Source organism: Schistocerca nitens, chromosome 3 (assembly GCF_023898315.1).
Source record: "Schistocerca nitens isolate TAMUIC-IGC-003100 chromosome 3, iqSchNite1.1, whole genome shotgun sequence".
Taxonomy (NCBI): Eukaryota; Metazoa; Arthropoda; class Insecta; order Orthoptera; family Acrididae; genus Schistocerca; species Schistocerca nitens.
In genome coordinates, this window is record NC_064616.1 from 904,011,769 (window position 1) to 904,031,005 (window position 19,237).

At 34.7% G+C, this 19,237-nt stretch overlaps 1 protein-coding gene across 12 annotated transcripts in view; it reads right to left on the reverse strand.

Moving 5' to 3' along the window:
• LOC126248961 (CTTNBP2 N-terminal-like protein) overlaps positions 1 to 19,237 on the reverse strand; it is a 211,910-nt gene that overhangs the window by 43,195 nt on the left and 149,478 nt on the right. Inside the window, exons 11-13 of one of the 12 annotated variants that reach the window (XM_049950503.1) lie at positions 18,035 to 18,124; positions 12,070 to 12,122; positions 5,647 to 7,234 (exon numbers count right to left, since the gene is read on the reverse strand). The exons of 1 other annotated variant lie outside the window; for it this stretch is intronic. In XM_049950503.1, the coding sequence (XP_049806460.1) occupies positions 12,117 to 12,122; positions 18,035 to 18,124 (96 nt within the window). In that variant the 3' untranslated portion in view covers positions 5,647 to 7,234; positions 12,070 to 12,116. Of the gene's footprint in view, positions 1 to 5,646; positions 7,235 to 12,069; positions 12,123 to 17,773; positions 18,125 to 19,237 lie in introns of those variants that run through there. 10 more of the 12 variants (XM_049950499.1, XM_049950504.1, XM_049950498.1 and 7 more) reach the window with 10 other exon arrangements.

The following is a 19,237-nucleotide window of genomic DNA, read 5'->3' on the forward strand; positions in this document are numbered from 1 at the left end:
AAATACGAATGTTTAAAAATACTGATTGCCTTGAAGAGCCAGCAATGACAAAACTCTTCGATCTGGTGTGCAAGGTTTATGAGACAGGCGAAACACCATGTATGAACATACAAGGCAATACTGACCCGACGACTTCTCATGGAAGATGAGTTAAGGAAAGGCAGACGTACATTCACAGCTTTTTTAGACTTAGAAAAAGCCTTTGACAATGTTGACTGGAATAATCTCTTTCAAATTCTAAATGTGGCAGGGGTAAAATACAGGGAGCAAAAGGCTATTTACAATTTGTACAGATACCAGATGGCAGTTTTAAGAGTCATGGGGCATGGAAGGGAATGAGACAAGATTGTAACCTACCCCCAACATTATTTAATCTGTAAATTGAGAAAGCAGTAAAGGAAACAAAAGAAAAATTTGGAGTAGGAATCAAAGTCCAGGGACAAGAAATAAAAACTTTGAGGTTTGTGGATGACATTGTAATTCTGTCAGTGACAGCAAAGGACTTTGAAGAACAGTTTAACACAATGGACAGTGTTTTGAAAGGAAAATGTAAGATGAACATTAACAAAACCAAAACAAGGTTGTTGGAATGCAGTCTAATAAAATCAGGGGATGCTAAGGGAATTAAATTATGAAATGACAATTAAAGTAGTGGATGAGCTTTGCTATCTGGTCAGCAAATCACTGCTGACCAGTGAAGTAGAGGGGACACACAATGTTGACTGGCAATGGTAAGAAAGCATTTCTGAAGAAGAATTTGTTAACATAGAATATAGATTTAAGTGTCAGGAAATCCTTTCTGAAAGTATTTGTATGGAGTGTTGCTGTGTATTTTAGTGAAACATGGATGACAAACAGTTTAGATAAAAAGAGAATACAAGCTTTCAAAATGTGGTGCTACAGAAGAATGCATCACTAATGAGGTGGTAGTGAATATAATTGGGGAGACAAGAAATGTGTGGCACAACATGACTCAAAGAAGGGATCGGTTAATGGGACACATTCTGAGACAACAAGAGATCACCAATTTAGTATTGGTCGGAAGTTTGGAGGGTAAAAATCATAGAGGAAAACAAAGAGGTGAATACAGTAAGCAGATTCAGAAGGATGTAAGGTTGTAATAGTTATTTGGAGACGAAGAGGCTCGCACACGATAGAGTAGCATGGGGAACTCCATAACACTAATCTTTGGACTGAAGAAAACAACATTGTATTATCCTTTACTAGTTTTGGGTATTTTCAAACTTTTCGTGGATGGGTGTTAGGTTAGGTTAGTGTTTAACGTCCCGTCGACAACGAGGTCATTAGAGACAGAGCGCAAGCTCGGGTTAGGGAAGGATTGGGAAGGAAATCGGCCGTGCCCTTTCAAAGGAACCATCCCGGCATTTGCCTGAAACGATTTAGGGAAATCACGGAAAACCTAAATCAGGATGGTTGGAGACGGGATTGAACCGTCGTCCTCCCGAATACGAGTCCAGTGTGCTACCACTGCGCCTGGATGGGTGTGAATACACCAAAAATTCATAAGTAATTCATTATATAACATTAATACTACTGACTGACTCTTACAAATTCTTCCTCAGTAATAACTGTGATGTCAGCTGTTGGTAGATGTGGAACAGAACTACTTGACAACCTGAAAAAGACTGATTAAGTCTGTTTTCAAGTGGGATATATCTAACCACTCCACACAATATGCATGTAAAGAGAACATTGCTTCTTATGGTTATGGACACCAATGGGAACATTTCATTTATTGCACACATATCATTGGTGGATGCTGCCACGAAAGCCATCGTAGTAGATGGCAATGCCATGACATAACTACCATGTTCCACAAGTTGTTTGATTAACATAAAACCAAGACGGGTTTTAATGTCTTAATCACTAAATAAGTTATATTTACCATTTTGGCTGTCTTAAGCATTAGATAATAGATATATGAACTGTTGCTCATGACAGATGATTATTGAAAGAATTATATGAGCAGAGGATGCAAGTATGGCTGCAAAAGACATAAAATTTAATGTAAATGATTCAATGAACATCATAGTGTGCAACATCAATATGTGGCTCAAATACACAAAAACACATCATGTAACCGTAACAAAACATAGTACATATAATTGCTGGACCCAGATACCTCATACAGCCAACAATTTATAGTCACAAGATGATCAAATAATGAGCATTGTCAAATATGTTAAATTCCTGGAAATGAAGGCAAACACGTTTCCTTGGATGTTTCACATTCAGGTTCTACTGTAGAATATGGCTGCTTTTGTCTTCACTATAAGAATACTCTCAACTTCCAGAGGTAGTTTGTTTAATTTGCTTATTTTTACTGTATCATGTTTTGTAGTATCATATTGTAAAGTAACTCACAAGGAAACATAACCAAGTCAACCTTGGATTTTAAAGAGGAAAAGACACGCGAGATATCAGCTCCATCAATTAATCCTGCACAATAATTTGGGCCATAATTCTGACAGTACGCACTTATGACCTCCTGAATGTACAGCACACACCGGGTGTTTCTCACACACTCCACACTGCTGCAGCCGCTTAATGCCAGACTGTGAAATATGGCACATCGGAGTGAGTAAGAGGTTTGTGAAAACTGTTTTGATGTCAGTAACATTGTGTCAAAGTATACAAATTCTAACCTGCAGTTAACTCTTTGCTTTTAATGTTTTTATGTTATGATTCAGAAACAAAGTGTAAATTAAATAAATAAATGGTGTTATTAAAAAAGTAGCAAAGCACTATTAACACCAGTGTTGTGTGTTATTTTTCTTTGGATTTTAAAGCTGACAATGTTAAAGTGAAGAACATATGCAGGAAACACACTATTCTTCAATGTGATTGGCAACATTAAATTGTAAACTGAAAATAATTATAAATCCATTTCATAATAATTCTTCAGTTGCTTTGATTTACCCATTTTACTTTTGAGGAGTATATATAGCTGCTGAATATCAATATGAGAATATTGTTAAACAATATTGTATGTATATGTTTGCGAGGTTGACACATAGTATACCATATTAAAATTACTCACCTATCTTTCACGTTGAAAAACACATTCTCAAACCAGATTTCATTACGCGTTCGCCACACGTGTGCACCTTCCCCCTCCTCCTCCCTTGCCTTCAAAACCCTGCAAATATGCAGGCTCTGGTTGTCACATCACTGAAGAGCACATCACACTTGGGCAATAGGTGGCTGCAGTGGGGTGGAGCAATGACAAACAAACGGTTTACATAGAGGTTGAAAATCTGTACTTTCAGAAGGTCATAACTGCGTAAAGTCAAAATTATGGCAAAACTTTTTGTGCAGAACCTGATATTTTGCACATGTGCTTTTTGCTCCTTGAAGTATGAGATTGAGTTGGTGATGTTTCCTTTCCACTGCAACTGCACATGGTATTCTTACCCCACAATAGGACTATAAGAATGCTTTTAAGTGTCAGTTCACATACTTCATGCAAGATGCAGTTTCAACATTAACGAACAACATATTAATTCTAAAGCACATATCCATTAATAGAGTATTGGGTGTTCTAGAAGAACTGCATTATTTTCTCATATAATAAATAAAATAAACCTATTTTGCACTTCTAATTTTTCTTGATCATCTTACAGAAAGATGTGCACTATTCTCTTGGTTTCACAGCATAAATGAAAAATATGTTAGCAGTTATCCTCATATTCCCAAATCTCTTTTGAAACTATAAAAAAATTCCTTGTGAGTGTGTAGGGCCTTTTACAGTATCATAAAACTGAACACTTAAATCATTTGGTCTACTACTGAGGATTTACCATTATAAAATGTATCAGGTGCCTTACCTGAATCAAATAGTTGGCCTTTACAATCACTGAATTCCATGTCATTCTACTTTCTTTTCTGAGTAAGATCAGTTAGAGGGCAACTTGCATACTGCAGAAGGCAGATTAGAGATTAATGGCTCAGCTAGGTTATTAGTGGTTATGCAACTAATTTAGTTGGACAATGTGACGGGGATACAGGTGTGTGTGTGGGGGGGGGGGGGGGGGGCGAGGGTTAGCTGTGACTTTTCAATTAGTTAGTCTGTTCAGTCTCACATAGATCTTACTTACAAAAAACATTACGAAGAGGAACGTGCTATTTTAACAAAAGATCGCAGAGACAATTAGAATATTTATATAGCTACATGGTGGCCATTTCAAGATTAGTAACTCACTGATTATTTCTTTTCATGAATTTCTTTATAGTGTAGGAGTTGTTAACAAGAAAACACTCTGATCTACATTTTGAAGAAAAAATGTAAGCATTCGCGTGAACTGATTCTGAGGAACCATCTAAAACCTAAACCAGTATGGTGGAATTGAAATCTGAACCTTTTTCCTAAAAGAACCTGTACATTGCAAAAGTCAAAAGAACTACAATAGTTTATGAATATGTTGTGTGAACTCAAATTCATTTAAAGGTTCCACAAAAAGTAAACAACACTTCAGGTGGTCTGCATCTTAAACAGTCTGAGAGTGACACACAGAAGTGCCCCTGTAATATCAACTGGGAAAAAAAAGAGAAAGCGTTTTAGACTGCATGAGGAAAGGCAAATGCAAAATGCATTTGTGGCACAAAAGCATACTACACCCCATGCATCATAGATGAATGTGCACAAAGACAACAGGATATGTTTGAATACCAGGATCTCACTGTAAAATGACTTGCAATGTGAACAGAATGCTGTGAACAGTGTAAGTTTCATGAGCACACATGCTGTCACCAGAAGTAATAATGGTAACCATTCTTATTAAATTTTTGTGATGAAAACTGCTCGAGTTACAAGAAAACAATGTTTATGCCCTTAAGTTGAATGATCTTAAATATACCCAATTAACTTGGAATTAACTAATTGTAATTACACATGTGTTCTTATATTTCCATGCGCAGTGCTTACTTTTTTTTTTTTTTTTTTTTTTTTTTTACGTACATTCTGTTTTTCCAAGGTTCACTTCAACCAGAGATGAAGTGCAACATGCCTTTCTACTTTTTTAATAAAGCACAGTTACAAGCAAGGTTTCAAATCATTCACAACCATTACTTTAAAACTGCAACAGAAGAATAATAACCAAATATGTGAATGCAGAAAACCAGCACTTCAGGTGACTTTGCACATAAAAATAAATGCAAGACTTGCAAAATAAACCCTACAGCAATAATGAAAATTCCAAGCAATTTTAGAAAGTGGAGGAAATCTAAAAATATAAACTTTAACAAAGGTCAAAATGCTTTGGCTGGCTCAAACAGCACTATAATATATGAAGCCTCAAGAAATTTGAACCTCAGAGAGAAGTTTAAATGGTAATATTTCTGTTATTACACAGAAAGGTAATATTTGTACCCACATTTCACTGTCTTACACACCTGTTACATAACACCGCACAAATGTTCAAGTGTAATTATGAAATTGTGATAATGTGTCATACAGATTTATTGCTCACTGTGCACTTTTAACATCCACAAAATCAAATAAGAATTTAAATAGCAGCTTATGGTGATATATAATGTCATTTCTAAAGTAAAAACAAAGAATGCAAATGAGTAGTTGGAAAGTTAGCAGTCAAAGCCCACTGAAGAACTGGTTTTGTGTTTAACAAAATGTTTTATTTTCATTCACTGCAAAAGCTTTTATTGAAATTAACAATGCACAAAAAGCACTAGCAACAACATACAATTCTTTCACATACAAAATATGTTTTTTTTTTTTACAAGGGCAAGCTAGCAATTATGTACAAAAAAACTAAAATTCTACTCAGACCATGAGAGACTTTCCATTATATTGCCCTATATCGAATAAAATGCACTACAAAATGACTAGTTCCAAAATCACCTCATTTTAATTGAGATGGTATAAAAAAACTATCGTATTCATACATTTTCATAGAAAATCATGCACAGAAGACTATACAAATATAGAGTAAGGAATGTCTAAAAAAATTGTCCTAATTAAGTTCAAAGTAGATGGAAGACAAGCACAAATGAGAAGACAGAATCACTGACCACCAATCACACTATAAAACAATCACTGCAATTTGTATATGTTAAAAATATCTTATTTCTATTGATGTTAGAACATAGAAAATTGTTTACATTCATATAAAACCGTAATCCTTGAATAATAATGAAGGAAAAATGCCATTAGGTTAAGTACTGCAGCACTGTAAAATTATAAAAACTTCTGTACAATAGTTATGGACTTACATGTAAAATAAACATCTGATTATAATCACTCAGCATAAATGAGTGGCAGCAAAATTAATCAAATATTAAACTGATTTTCGATACTTTCAAAAAATTAAAGTAAAGTGTATAGAACAATTTAATATCATAAAATACTTGACATGTAAAGAAACCATATGAAGAGCTGTTGAACTTCCCACATATGTGTAAATTTAGTTTAGTTTTTGTACATACTTATTTTTTGCTGCAAATATCACTAGGTCCGTAAGTCAGAGAGATTACCTCTGAATTTACTGAAAAGTTATTAAATTATGATTCTCTTAGACGAAAGAACAATAAAAAAGTAAACTGCACATTCATCATTATGACTTTTTATCACATTATTACTCTCCATATTATTTTTTATATTATGTGTTCTCTTAATTATGATGTATTTGTTACGTTACAATCCTAAAACTCTTAGGAGTGAAGCAAATGCTCTCTGACTTCTTCACAAATATAAAACTCAAGCATATAGAATTGTTATTTTTAAATAATCAACATCAACAGAAAAGTGAATACTTATTAACTACCTTAATAATGCATTCAACAATGTAACTGATTTAGACAATCATAAGCTAGTGGCAATGGTAACTACAATGTATATTTCACTGAATATTTATAACTGACACAGTGACAATGATAAAAAATGAGTTTGCAAAGCAAACACATACATTTTTAAAGCATAATAAAAACTTTTAAGTCTCAAATCAAACACAGAATGTTCACAAATGTTCTTATAAGAACTATTAATTTTTAACATTATGCCAAACCAATGAATCTCTATTATCAGCATTTCAATAAGTTTTCTGTAAGTATCTGTTCATCTATTTCCCTTTCTGCAAGTTGTTTGAAAACCAATATATCAGTTCAAATGAAATTGACTTTTAGCATACAGCGGTTAGGTGCTGAACTTTCTTTCACATTCTTCCTAACTCCCAAGCATTCTGGATGGAAGTCTCCATACCTGTTGGAAGGTAAGCATGCATTTCATGCCAAGTAAGTAACAATGACACCACATTATTCTCACTCATTAGTAGCTGCAACAGTGAAGGGAAGTGAAGAATTATAACATGCAGTTTTCTAGCGCTAAGTAATAAGGCAGTCTTTGTACAAGGATATTAATGGCAAGGAATGCAAGGAAATGCTGTTAAAAACAGACAATTACAAGAAGGTAGTAACGGCAAGAGAATTTACTTACCATCTTAATAAGCTGATGGAATATCACAGAAACATTATGTGCATTACAACTGAAATATTTAACATGCATTCTGAAGTGCAAAAGTCAAGCAAGGACAAAGATACATACATCAGATCCATGCTACAACTCACCAAATCAGACTCTTTAGACGTGGCCTTCACTTGACAGTTAGCTAAAACCATTACGGCATTATTTGAAAGAGGAGAGGGAGGTGAGAGGGGGGATGGATAAGAAAAGAAACAGGAAGATCAGGGTTTAAGGTTGCATCAACAATGAGGTTGTTAAGACACAGAGCACAAGCTCAAAAAGGGGAGGAAATTGTTCATGCGCTTTGAAAGAAACCATTCTAGCATTCACCTTATGCAAGTTAGATAAATCATGGAAGACAAACATCTGGATGTCAGGACAGGGATTTGAATCACCATCCTCTCAAATGTGAGTTCAGTATCTTACCACTGTACCACCTCACTTGGTGAGAGAGAGAGAGAGAGAGAGAGAGAGAGAGAGAGAGAATGAGAATGAGAATAATAATAATAATAATAATAATAATAATAATAATATGCTGAACCTGCCATAGCAATAACAGGTCATTTCTGGTTTTAAACAGGCTGAAATAAAAACAACAGTAGCTAACATAGTAAAAGAATATGCAAATAATGTCAAAAGACATACATTGGTGGTAAATGGGTCATCTAAGCAATTCATGTCATTAGTTGATGATAAAAAGTATTAGAAAAAGTATCCCATCTTGATGATAATTAAATAGGCAAGAAAGGTTTAGCTGGTGATATATATTTGCAGACTGAGACTGCCCATATTCATTAAGACTGTTGAACAATATATATGTAAAACCTGACTTCATCCAGCAACATTATATGAAATGAGATGCCAAATAACATATTTTCATTCTCGGCATCATTTCATATGTTTAACGTAACAATGGGACAAAAAAGAAATGGAACAACAATAATAAAATTAAAACTGACATTTTGAACCTGCTCATAAAAACTACTTTTGATAATGAACATATATAAATTCTATTGTACGAAGAATGAAAATAAACATGGTAGACTCTGAGTAGATGGTTTGACTCCCTGGAAACAACTGGCACTGTTCTGTCTAAGTATAATAATATATAATCACTACATTAATGAATAGCTGCAATATTTAATTAACATGTTTATTCTGAGATTCATATCTAATGTGAATTATTCTGAGACTGACAGTATACAAGATGATTCTACTTTCCCCTTCCCATATCTTGAAAAAGAGTTAGAGAAAATTATGTTTAGGTTCTCTTCAAAAACACAGAGAAGTAAAATAATCTCTTTCCAATGCAGCTAAATTGACCACTCACATATTAAGAAACACATTTAGAAAATTTGGTGTGATGCTTTTACTACCCAGTCAAAGTAACTTTCAAATATGATATACCACTGCATAATATTATATCCTCACACATGGCCTAAGACTATATCAAGGAGTAAGTCTGTTGTGGAAAACTACAAATACTACTTTATGCAGATATCATCATAATGTATGTCAAATCAATATTCAGGAACTCAATAGGCAAATGACAGTTACTATTCTGTAACAAGATACCTAAACAAACAAAAGTATTTGTAATCACTGACCTAGGCAGTTAAGGAGAAATGCATTCAGTAACAGTTCTCAGTAAATTTATTTATCTTAATCTCAATATAAAGAAGCAGTCAGATATTTGGTTTCACTTTTTTAATAACCATCAAATATCTAAGAAAACTAAAGTTACTTTTTGCAGATATGAAGATTGGTATTTAATAATGAAACCGGTTATACAGATGCTTATTTATATTATGAGCAAAGCAAATAAATTTACAGTGAAGCAAAAGTATACTGGAATTAACAAAATTCTACAGCATGTGTACATTCTTTATCTACTGCTAATAGCTCTTCCAACTGCAGTGTTAAATATGTACACTGTCATAGTGTTTCAAATTCTACCACTAGTTCCATGAATCATGGATCTTGGCTAAGTGAGATGGTTTGTATGCCTCAACAATACAAACTGCCAATTCACAGGTACAAACCAGCTGGAAGGTTATATGTGGAGAGTTTAGATCAATATACAGCTCCTGAAGAGGGACAACAGTTGGGATTACTGACTGATCTGGCCCTATAACATAAGGCACAATGGCCTTATTGAAAGCAAGGGGACATTACGACTATTATATTTTCTGATGACGTGCAACTCTATTGCACGGTTTAATAATGGTGGAATTCTTTTGCATAAAATATTTCAATGTAAAATAGTACCCAATTCTAATCTTGGTTGGGGACTTCTCAGGAGGATGTTGTCATTAGGAAAAACCAAATCTAGTGTTCTTGGAGACATAGTGTAGACTGTTATGAGCCCTTAATTGTGTAGACAGGTTAAGTAACTTGGAAAAACAAATGGATATATTGAAGTGAAGTAAACTGTCAGTAAAGTGCAGTGACAGAAAGAGAAGGATTTCTGCTCAAATGAGTAAAGGGTTAGCAGCAGAAAATCAAATATGCATAGTGCAGGAGTAGGTATAATAATGAAAAGGAAAACAAGAATATTGGCAAAACACCATAAAACATACATTGTAGTCAATGAATTATCATAACAAATATGTGACCCCCACAGTAGCACAAATATACATAGCTACTAGATTTATAGGTGATAAGGTTGGGGAAAAAAAAGGTTAATACAAAAGAAATTATTCAGAATCCTTCAGGAAACAAAGACTCAGTTGTGATGGGGATAGTAGGAACAAGAAAAGAAGGAAAAGTAGCAGGAAAACATGGACTGGAGGAAGCAACCTGGCAAACACTTGCCCATAGCAAAATTTAATTATTGCAAACATGTCAACAACAAGAAAGTTAATGTTTTGTGGACCTTAATATGTCTGGCATGAGCAATGAATAGACCAAATTTCAAAAGGAACTTCAGCAAATATCTGGCTGTAACCATGCTGAAGCTACCATCTAATCACCAATGATGCACGATTTGGAACAGCAGCTGCGAACCTTACATGAAGACTGGACCATAACTTGAAACTGGGTTCTCCTGGATGCACATCTATCATTTTATCACTGTACAACCTAATTCAATAAACTAGGGAGAGGAAAGACACTTAATTTTCTACCTAAATTAGCTGTTTTACATATTCACATCATAAATAAACAATTGCAAATGTAACCATTCTAATACCATGGATCCATTCCAAAAAACAAGAAGGTAGGAGTGAAGGACGGTAGGTTGATATTCAAAGTTCTCTCAACAACGAGGCCATTAGAAACAGAGTACAAACTTGGGTTGCACAACTGATGGGAAGGAGATTGCATGGGTCGTTTCTAAAGAAATTATGACAGCATTTGTCTTAAAAAGTTTAATGAAACCATGGAAAATGTAAATCAGGATGAACGGACAGGGATTTTAACCCCACTTCTGAATGCAAATTCAGTATTTTAACCATTGCACCATGTCACTTACATATGACAACAATGGACAGGGGCAATTTTCTGACTGTGATCTCATGGTACAGTTCATGTGTGGAAAGTCACCCAAACGTAGAAATCATTGAAAGTGGTGTATTATCTAACACAATGGCTACAATCGTGTTGTCATGAATTTTACTAATATTTATACATGCATGTCTTCCTATATGGGACACTTAAATCATAGTGATGTGGTGGTACTGATGGTGACTGAAGGTTAACTGATTTGAGTTCACATAATATGAATTTCCATCATTCAAATTGGACCACAAGAGGTGGTAGTGAACAGTTTCTGACCATACTATACACCATTATCCTCGAAGAATCTTAATGTCAAGAATTTCTGAACAGAACAAAAAGAACACTGCAAAAGGATATTAGCATCTAAACTAGCAACCGACTGCTTTCCTGCCTAAAAGGGGGCACCTTGAGGTGACATGGAGAGAGAGGAAGGTGAGGGATGCCCACAGACATCATGCCTAGAAAATTACACCAAACATTAATAACAAAGACAACACCTCAGTAAGTGTAAAAACTGGAAATCTGTAACACAGAAAGACAGCATTCTGCTACATATGATCTAACCCATCCATGATGATTATTAAAAGTAATGCAGGTAACAGTATTTGAAGTACAGCTTTAAAATGCTATTGTCTAGCATCTTATAGCAAGATAGAGATGGGTAAGAGAGGACGGAACATTCATTCTCTCATTCATTCATAAATAAAATAGGACATACAAAATGTTTCTATAGTACTAGGACTGTTGTTGTCAACATAAGGTTAACTTTCCTTGTGGAAAAGTAAATGCAGGTGAATGAAAGGGGTAATTATGATCAATAACGAATCACAATAACATGCAACTCCAATGTTTCAGCTCTCATACAACAAAATATGATACACAACTCACTTAAAAGTACCTAAGCTTCCCAGTCAGTACAGGTATCATAAATTTCTCTCAAAAATTTAACTCTAATGTTCCAAATACAAATGGTCATTTTAAAGTATGTGTTCTCTTAACATTCTGTTAATATGAATTACCAGAACATCACATATCAAGCCACAAATGGAAAAGAAACTCAACTTTTTAATACACACATTTAAAAATGCTCAATATCCTCCACTTCTACACGTCCCAGTCAGCATCACGACTGCCAAAAGAGAAAAAACTGAAATAATTAAAGCTCAATTGCAATGAAACAAAGAAAGAAAGTGAATTTCATAAATGACCAACACTATGCTCACATTACTGTAAGAACAAGAAAAAAGGGCAGAACTACCAGCTAGGAAGAACTTCGAGTAAGTAACAGTTGCTATTAGATAAGCAATTATGGAACCTTCCCTGGACTTGAAAATATGAATAAAGACCTATATAGACTGTCTTTTACACGTTTCTCACTTCGCAATTTATTACACTAATTTTTCCAAAAAGAAACATCACTTTATAGCCCCTTCGTGCCGCCCTATTAGCAACAAGCTATATATAAGAAACATATTCTGCCTATATAAGCACATACTGATCATGAAAGGCCTCATAATTACATACGCGGAATTGCCAAGAATGTTGTGTCACTTTAACATTTATTAGTGTATACTGCAAGAGCTTCAGAAATAGTATGTGAGTCACAGCAAATAAAATTACACAAAATAAATATGAGTTGTTATGTGTACACTATGTCTTCATACAGTGTTGCACCACCACCACCACCACCACCACCACCACCACCACCACCACCACCACCACCACTTTCAACAGGTAGCTTCCAACAATCATTTCTTTTCCTTTTAAACAGTTTATGTAACAACAACCATTAGTTTCTAGGCCAAAATGATGTTTCACAAACATTACTCTTTACTGCTGTTCACTAATCTTACAAATTTATTAATGTAAGTGTCAAAAAACTTCCAAACTTGTTTGTGAATGTTCAGTAATTATATGTTAAAAACATCCTGAAAATTTGTTAATGAAATCAAGTACTTCTGAGCCTGGAGATAAAGATATCTAGTTACAGCCCCACCAAAATCCCACTGAGAGGACTAAATGAGCATCATGTGTACTAGATATCCTACAGTACATCTATCAGTATACGTAATCACAGACAGTATTATCCAAGTAACTAAAAATTAACAGCAGCCATTCCCTTACAAGAAATAAAGTACTAATACTTGAAATATGCCTTGTCAACTATAATATGAAATTAATCGGGGCATGAAATAAATTCAGATTACCTTCCAACATTGCATAACTAATGGAAAAATCTATGCATTACATGGTGTACTTTTAACGTATGTTCAACTGTTGCTTTACTGACTGATGTTACTCAAAACACGGCTCATTAATGATAAGTATATAATAAAGATGTTGCCACTTCAAAATATCATATCTGATATGGTTATAGTGATCAATAACACAAAAGTATATCCTGAAATTTGAACTACTAGTTTCAAGCCTGTAACATGCAGTGCATGAGGCCAATGCGGTTGCAAAGCAAACAAGGGGAACTTGCAGATTAGCCGCTTTCGATTTCCTTCACACTTACAGGATTTGAGGATCAGTGCCTGGACACCAGTTTCCTAAAGCAGTATGGCACTCTTCGAAAAAGAAAAAACTCTGAAGATCCAAGCACTGTTAAGTATAAACTATTTTTAACATTGCTGGAATGCAGACAACTGTAACTGCATCCATAGCACTGCACCCCCGTAATCTTGAGTACAATGGTCTGATGCTCACTTGCCAAAACTTTTTCTTTTACTTGAATTATATATTTATCAAACTGGAAAGTTAGTTGACAAATATTGAACCATAATTATAATATATATTAGGGCTGACAAAGCATGGCTTGCAAGTCACTGTACTCCAACGAGTGCTCTCCCTCCAACTTTACTTGTATGTGCTGCTAGGGCCATGCTGCAGCATACAATCCTCTTGTTTATCAGCAGTCCAGAGGGCAACATCTCTTCAACTGTTTCCTCAAAGCATAGCTTATCACACCTTCACTCCCTACCTGACAGACATCGGTTGCTCTTAGCAATTTGTTAAGATTTGCTCTCTTTAATATTGCACTATGACTCTGGTCATTTTGGTTGTTACTGTGGCTATTATTCTGGTTAATATTGTGGCTATTTTTTTTTTTGTTATGGTTCTTGAGAATGTTGAAATGAAAAAAAAAAAAACACTGAAAACCATGCTTTCAATGAGGAGTGGTGTATTGAGTATTTTTTGTGCACAATTCCAATTAAAACCTCAAAACATTTACGTGAAAGCAAATGTAGTAATCTTGCTCAACATTTCTTTTCACTCAATGAAGCAATTCATGCACGTTACTGTCCTGGCGAATGATTCCCTTTACTGGATAAGTTAAAAAAGAAAACAGTTGCCTGAACCATCAAGTCTTACAGAAAAGTGTTCAACTGGACTGTATGTGGTATGTTTAAAATTGGCAAAACATCGGAAATGCTCCTGTAATGGCACACCTGCGGTAGAATGTGCAACAGATATTGCAAAAATATCTGGCTATGATGATGATGAACATTTAAAAACAGCTGCCTTCTTATTTACTTATTTTGGTTTTTAACACTGATCATACAGCAAACAATAGCTATAACTCTTCAGAGTTAACATAAAACTTGCTGGTTTGCAACCTAACACTGTGAAAGACACTGTCCTGATACGGGTCATAGATAAAAGGAACTAGACAATCTCATTGCAAACTGCCAATGAAGGGTACTGATTGAATGGACCTCAGTCAACTACTAATTTTATTGTATTACTGTAATGTGTAAAAGGTGGTGGGTAGGAATTACTAACTCACATCTGCATGTCTTTGAACACCAGTTTTGGATATTTTTAATGGTGATAACATCACGCAACAAAACTGGTGGTTCCCAAAAATGCTCTGCAATTTGTACCACTGGTACACAAGCTTTAGTCAGTGGCAAAAACGGTTTTGTTGACCATTTATGAAAAAAAAAAGAGAATAAATTGTTTAACTTTTCATTGTATTATTCATTAAGAAGCATTACGTGGGAACAGTATTAGAATGCCATTAGAAATAAAAATCAAGTATATAATCCACTCACAAAGTCCATCACCATATCATCGAAAATTTAAGCAACTTTTGGTAAATGCTGATGCTGAATATTATATTTCTTCATTTGAAATTCATTTTTGAGTGCAGGAAACAGTTTGGTTTTTTTTATTTTCTTTTGTTTTTGCGCTTTTAAAATAACTTTTCAAGTCTCTTAATTAAGAGGTATAATCAGATACTATGGAATTTGAAAATAAACTTCAGGATTCACTTTTTATCAGTATTATAATTTCTAACACACAAATCACTTATATAATTTGAATTCGCATATTGGGAATAGGCTCACCATTCATGACGACTTACAGTCATCCCTGTAATTGGCCGGAATGGCTGTTTCAGGACCGTGACAGCAATGCCCGAGACGAGTTGGAGGGGAAAGCACTTGCCGGAGGAGAATGGCTCATGATATGTATTTGGCCAGGCCAAATATTTTATTCTCTATTTCAAGTTTCTCAATTTTTGTACCAAATTTTAATTGATTATGAATACTCGCATTTTCGTGTGACTAGAAATTAACAATAGAATATGTATTTTTTTTTAGAAAATTATTATTATTATTCAATGTTTATTAATTAACATTTAAATTTTATAATAAACACAGAATTCAAATAGAAGTAAAAAGATGCAACTAGTGAGAAACTAAACAACAACCTCGCGATTACAAAGTTAGCACACAACACACACACAGCTCAAGGTGGCTCTGACTGTTTGATACAGATCGATATTATTTTTATTTAACAGTGATATGACCTTAATAGTCTCAAAGTTAATTTTCTCAAGTGTTTTTTAGAAGTGCATTTGTACCGTTTTAGGAAATTGATGTCCAGATATTGATATTCAGATCCTTTAATTATGAAGAAAATTGAAGAAAGCCAGTCCATAGAGTCTCCTTAGTAAGTCGTCTAATGGCCCTGAATATTATAAAAATGACAATTATACAACAGAATAAGGAGGATCACTAAACTTCAAAAGAGAATACTTGATTCCCTTCAAGGCTGATACATATTCAAAGTCCCATTAATTCTCTAACAGCCGCCTTTGTCTTAAAATAATATGAATGTTTTGAAGAGAGCCACATCAAACAAATAATGAAGTGAAAGTTTAAGAAAACAGGTTCCACTGTCACCTATTATTTGCCTACCTACATGAATAAGTGATACTGGTAACCATATTTTTTTGAAAGCTACTCAGCACTTTTTAATTTCTTGTATCAAGTAGTTACTAGAAGGTTTTCATATGTATTTCTGCTACCGTAAGTAAACAGGTCAAATTCCAAGATCTGTATCAATTTAACTGCGCCAAAAATACCACTGCAGCTTCTGGAAAATTTCTGTTTCTGAATTCCACAAAGCACTCAACACTAGATAAAAATTAGCTTCAATTCAGTTGTTTCACAAATTTTAAAATGAGTCTGATCTCCTCTAGGAAATAAGACTTCAGTAACTTGCACATGGTAAACTCTTTGCATTACCATGCATTTGGCATATTCTTTATATGCTTTGGAATAAATCTTGCAAGTCAAAGCCCCAATTCAATAATGTAGACCATGTAACAGGTTTTTTTTTTTTTTTTTTTTTTTTTTTTTTTTGCTAACTACATACGGTAATTTACGCAGTATCAATGCTGGTATCAATACATATGACATAAAGACATTTTGTATCTTTTACATCCCAGAAATAACACTGTAATTAAAAATGTGGTCTCTTAGGAGTGAAGACCACGCTTTTAATAACAGAAATCTAGGAATTAGTCTATACTCATTAAACCATCAAACCTAATTTGGCATGCCCCAAATAAACACACCTGTAAGCCATGACTGGCAACTACTGAATAAAAATTAAAACAAGCACATATCACACATCTTAACAGAAGGAGCATTGCAGGACTGTGAGTTTAAGCGACTGTTTTAAGTATAAAGACTACACAACTCATCAAGCACTTAATTCCAATCTTCCCAGTCTTCTCTTGCTATATTGAGCTTAAAACAATGATGAGCACACACGTAACTAAATGCAATATATTATCACCACAAATATTAAAACAGTAAATGATAAATAAACTAAGAACATGCACTCCATTGAAACACTGTATCCTATAAACGCAGTTATACTACAGAAAAACTTTTTACGATGTGGCAATATTAACAATTTTCCAATGCTAAATGAATGACAATTCTGTCATCCGTGTAACAATACCAGTCTAAATTGGCTATTATGAGTTAAATAAATGTATAGGACAAGATATTACATCACATTAACAGCCATTAAACAGTTTACATTGCATTATAAGCACAAAACAAAAACTATCAACACAAGACATTAAGAAAAGAGGGTATTTACTTGTGTGTGTTTTGTCTAAACATAATTTCTCACAGGTAAGAGGGAGACAGGTAACCTAATTTCTTTTTGTGGAAAAAGTAACAAAAAAGTTCATGTCACATCAGTAGCTCAAACAAAATGTTGAGGAAAGGAGGTAGGAGGAAAATTAAAGTGGACTGAAGAAAGCAGCAATTCACCAACCTGCCATATTTCACCAGTAATTGGTACCCAGTGCAAACATGATAAATGATTATAGGAAATTTAAGCTTTTTTACCTGCTCCCATGGAACAAAGAATTTTTTGAAAATCTGCTAACTCCTGCCCTAAAATTTCTAAGCTTTGACCAGAAAGATTTTCATGCAGACGTGCACTGCCTGTTTCCTCTTGAGAACCCACCTGTGGTTCTCTCCTATTCTCATGCACTTCACCTTCCTGCACTTTTTCTTTGGCAACTGCATATTTCTTCTTTCCGTCCACAGCTTCAGAAGTGTTGGATGAGGGCTCAGATCGTCTTACAACAGCTTCTTTCTTTGGTGGCACTATAGGTTTATTTGGAGGTACAGGAGGGGGAACACCCCTGCTGGGGGCAGCTACTTTTTTGGGAGGAGTTTGAGTCTCCGGCTGAACAGCAGTACTAGATGTCACATGAAACATTACTTTGTTACCCTGAGATGCAAACACCTTGGAGCTTGGTGATGTCGTCAGACTGACACGTGGTGTTACTTGCACTACCTGTGCACGTTTGTCCTGAAATAGGGAATAAAGGAACTGTGTAATTACAATAAGAATAAAGACATCATGCTACAAAATGGATGTACACTCAGTAGAAATTTTGTGTAACTTCTTCTGATATGGCAGGAGTCTTACTACCAAACAAACAACACTGGTTACAGAATATTGTCATCACAAACCACATACAGACACAGAAAATATGCCCAGTAACTGCAGCATGCAGAAACCTGTGAGTTGTCTATAAAATGCCATCTTTAGTTTGTATGAGAAGAAGGATGACTGAGGACACCCCAGTGGCAGCAGGGGGAGGAGGGCAGGGGTAGCTAAGAAGTTTTATTTTTTCTGTTGTAAGAAGCGAACTTTCATTTTGAAAGCTGAATCCGTTTTTCATTGCTCTGTTAATAGTCTGCAATGACAACAATCCAGTTCCTCTTCTTTTCTGTCAATAAGCACCTTTTCATTACAGAATATATTTTTATATCTATAATCCTTGACTGATGGAGAGAGAAAAATCGAGTTGATTTATGACCGACACCGCCAAACAACCCTGAAATTGGTCCTAAACATGCAGCCATCCTGAGAACGTCAGCTGGTTGGCATCACAACAATTTTTCATTCATCCCATTTTTGAGATTTAGTGTTGTAAATGAAAAATTGGACAGCTGTGGGCTGTAAGTGTCAGTGATAAAAAAAACTGAATGGTCAAAAGTTATTTGTTACACCAGCTTAAAAATAAATTATCTAATGGTGATTAAATTAAATCAGAACAAACTCAAATGCTGAAAGTATTATTAGGATGAATTTTCAGGTCTTCTGTAATTATTAAATATTCTTGTATCTTCATGATGTCCACTGATCAGTACTGAAGGTTCAAATTTTCCTTGTTTTTAAACTGTTTCATCTTTTGGTTGGAATATCTCCAATTTGGGAAATTTACCTTATTACATTTTTATAGATCGTAACTCCCGTTAGACCGCCTTGGGTTGCAAGGCTGGTGGTAATTTCCCACACTGAAAAGAACAGGCTGCACACTATCAGACCTGAAGCGTAGTCTTCGAGGTTGCTGTATGAAGACTATGTATGATCTTCGATTGTTAATAACTTCATAATAAAGTACCTACTACATGA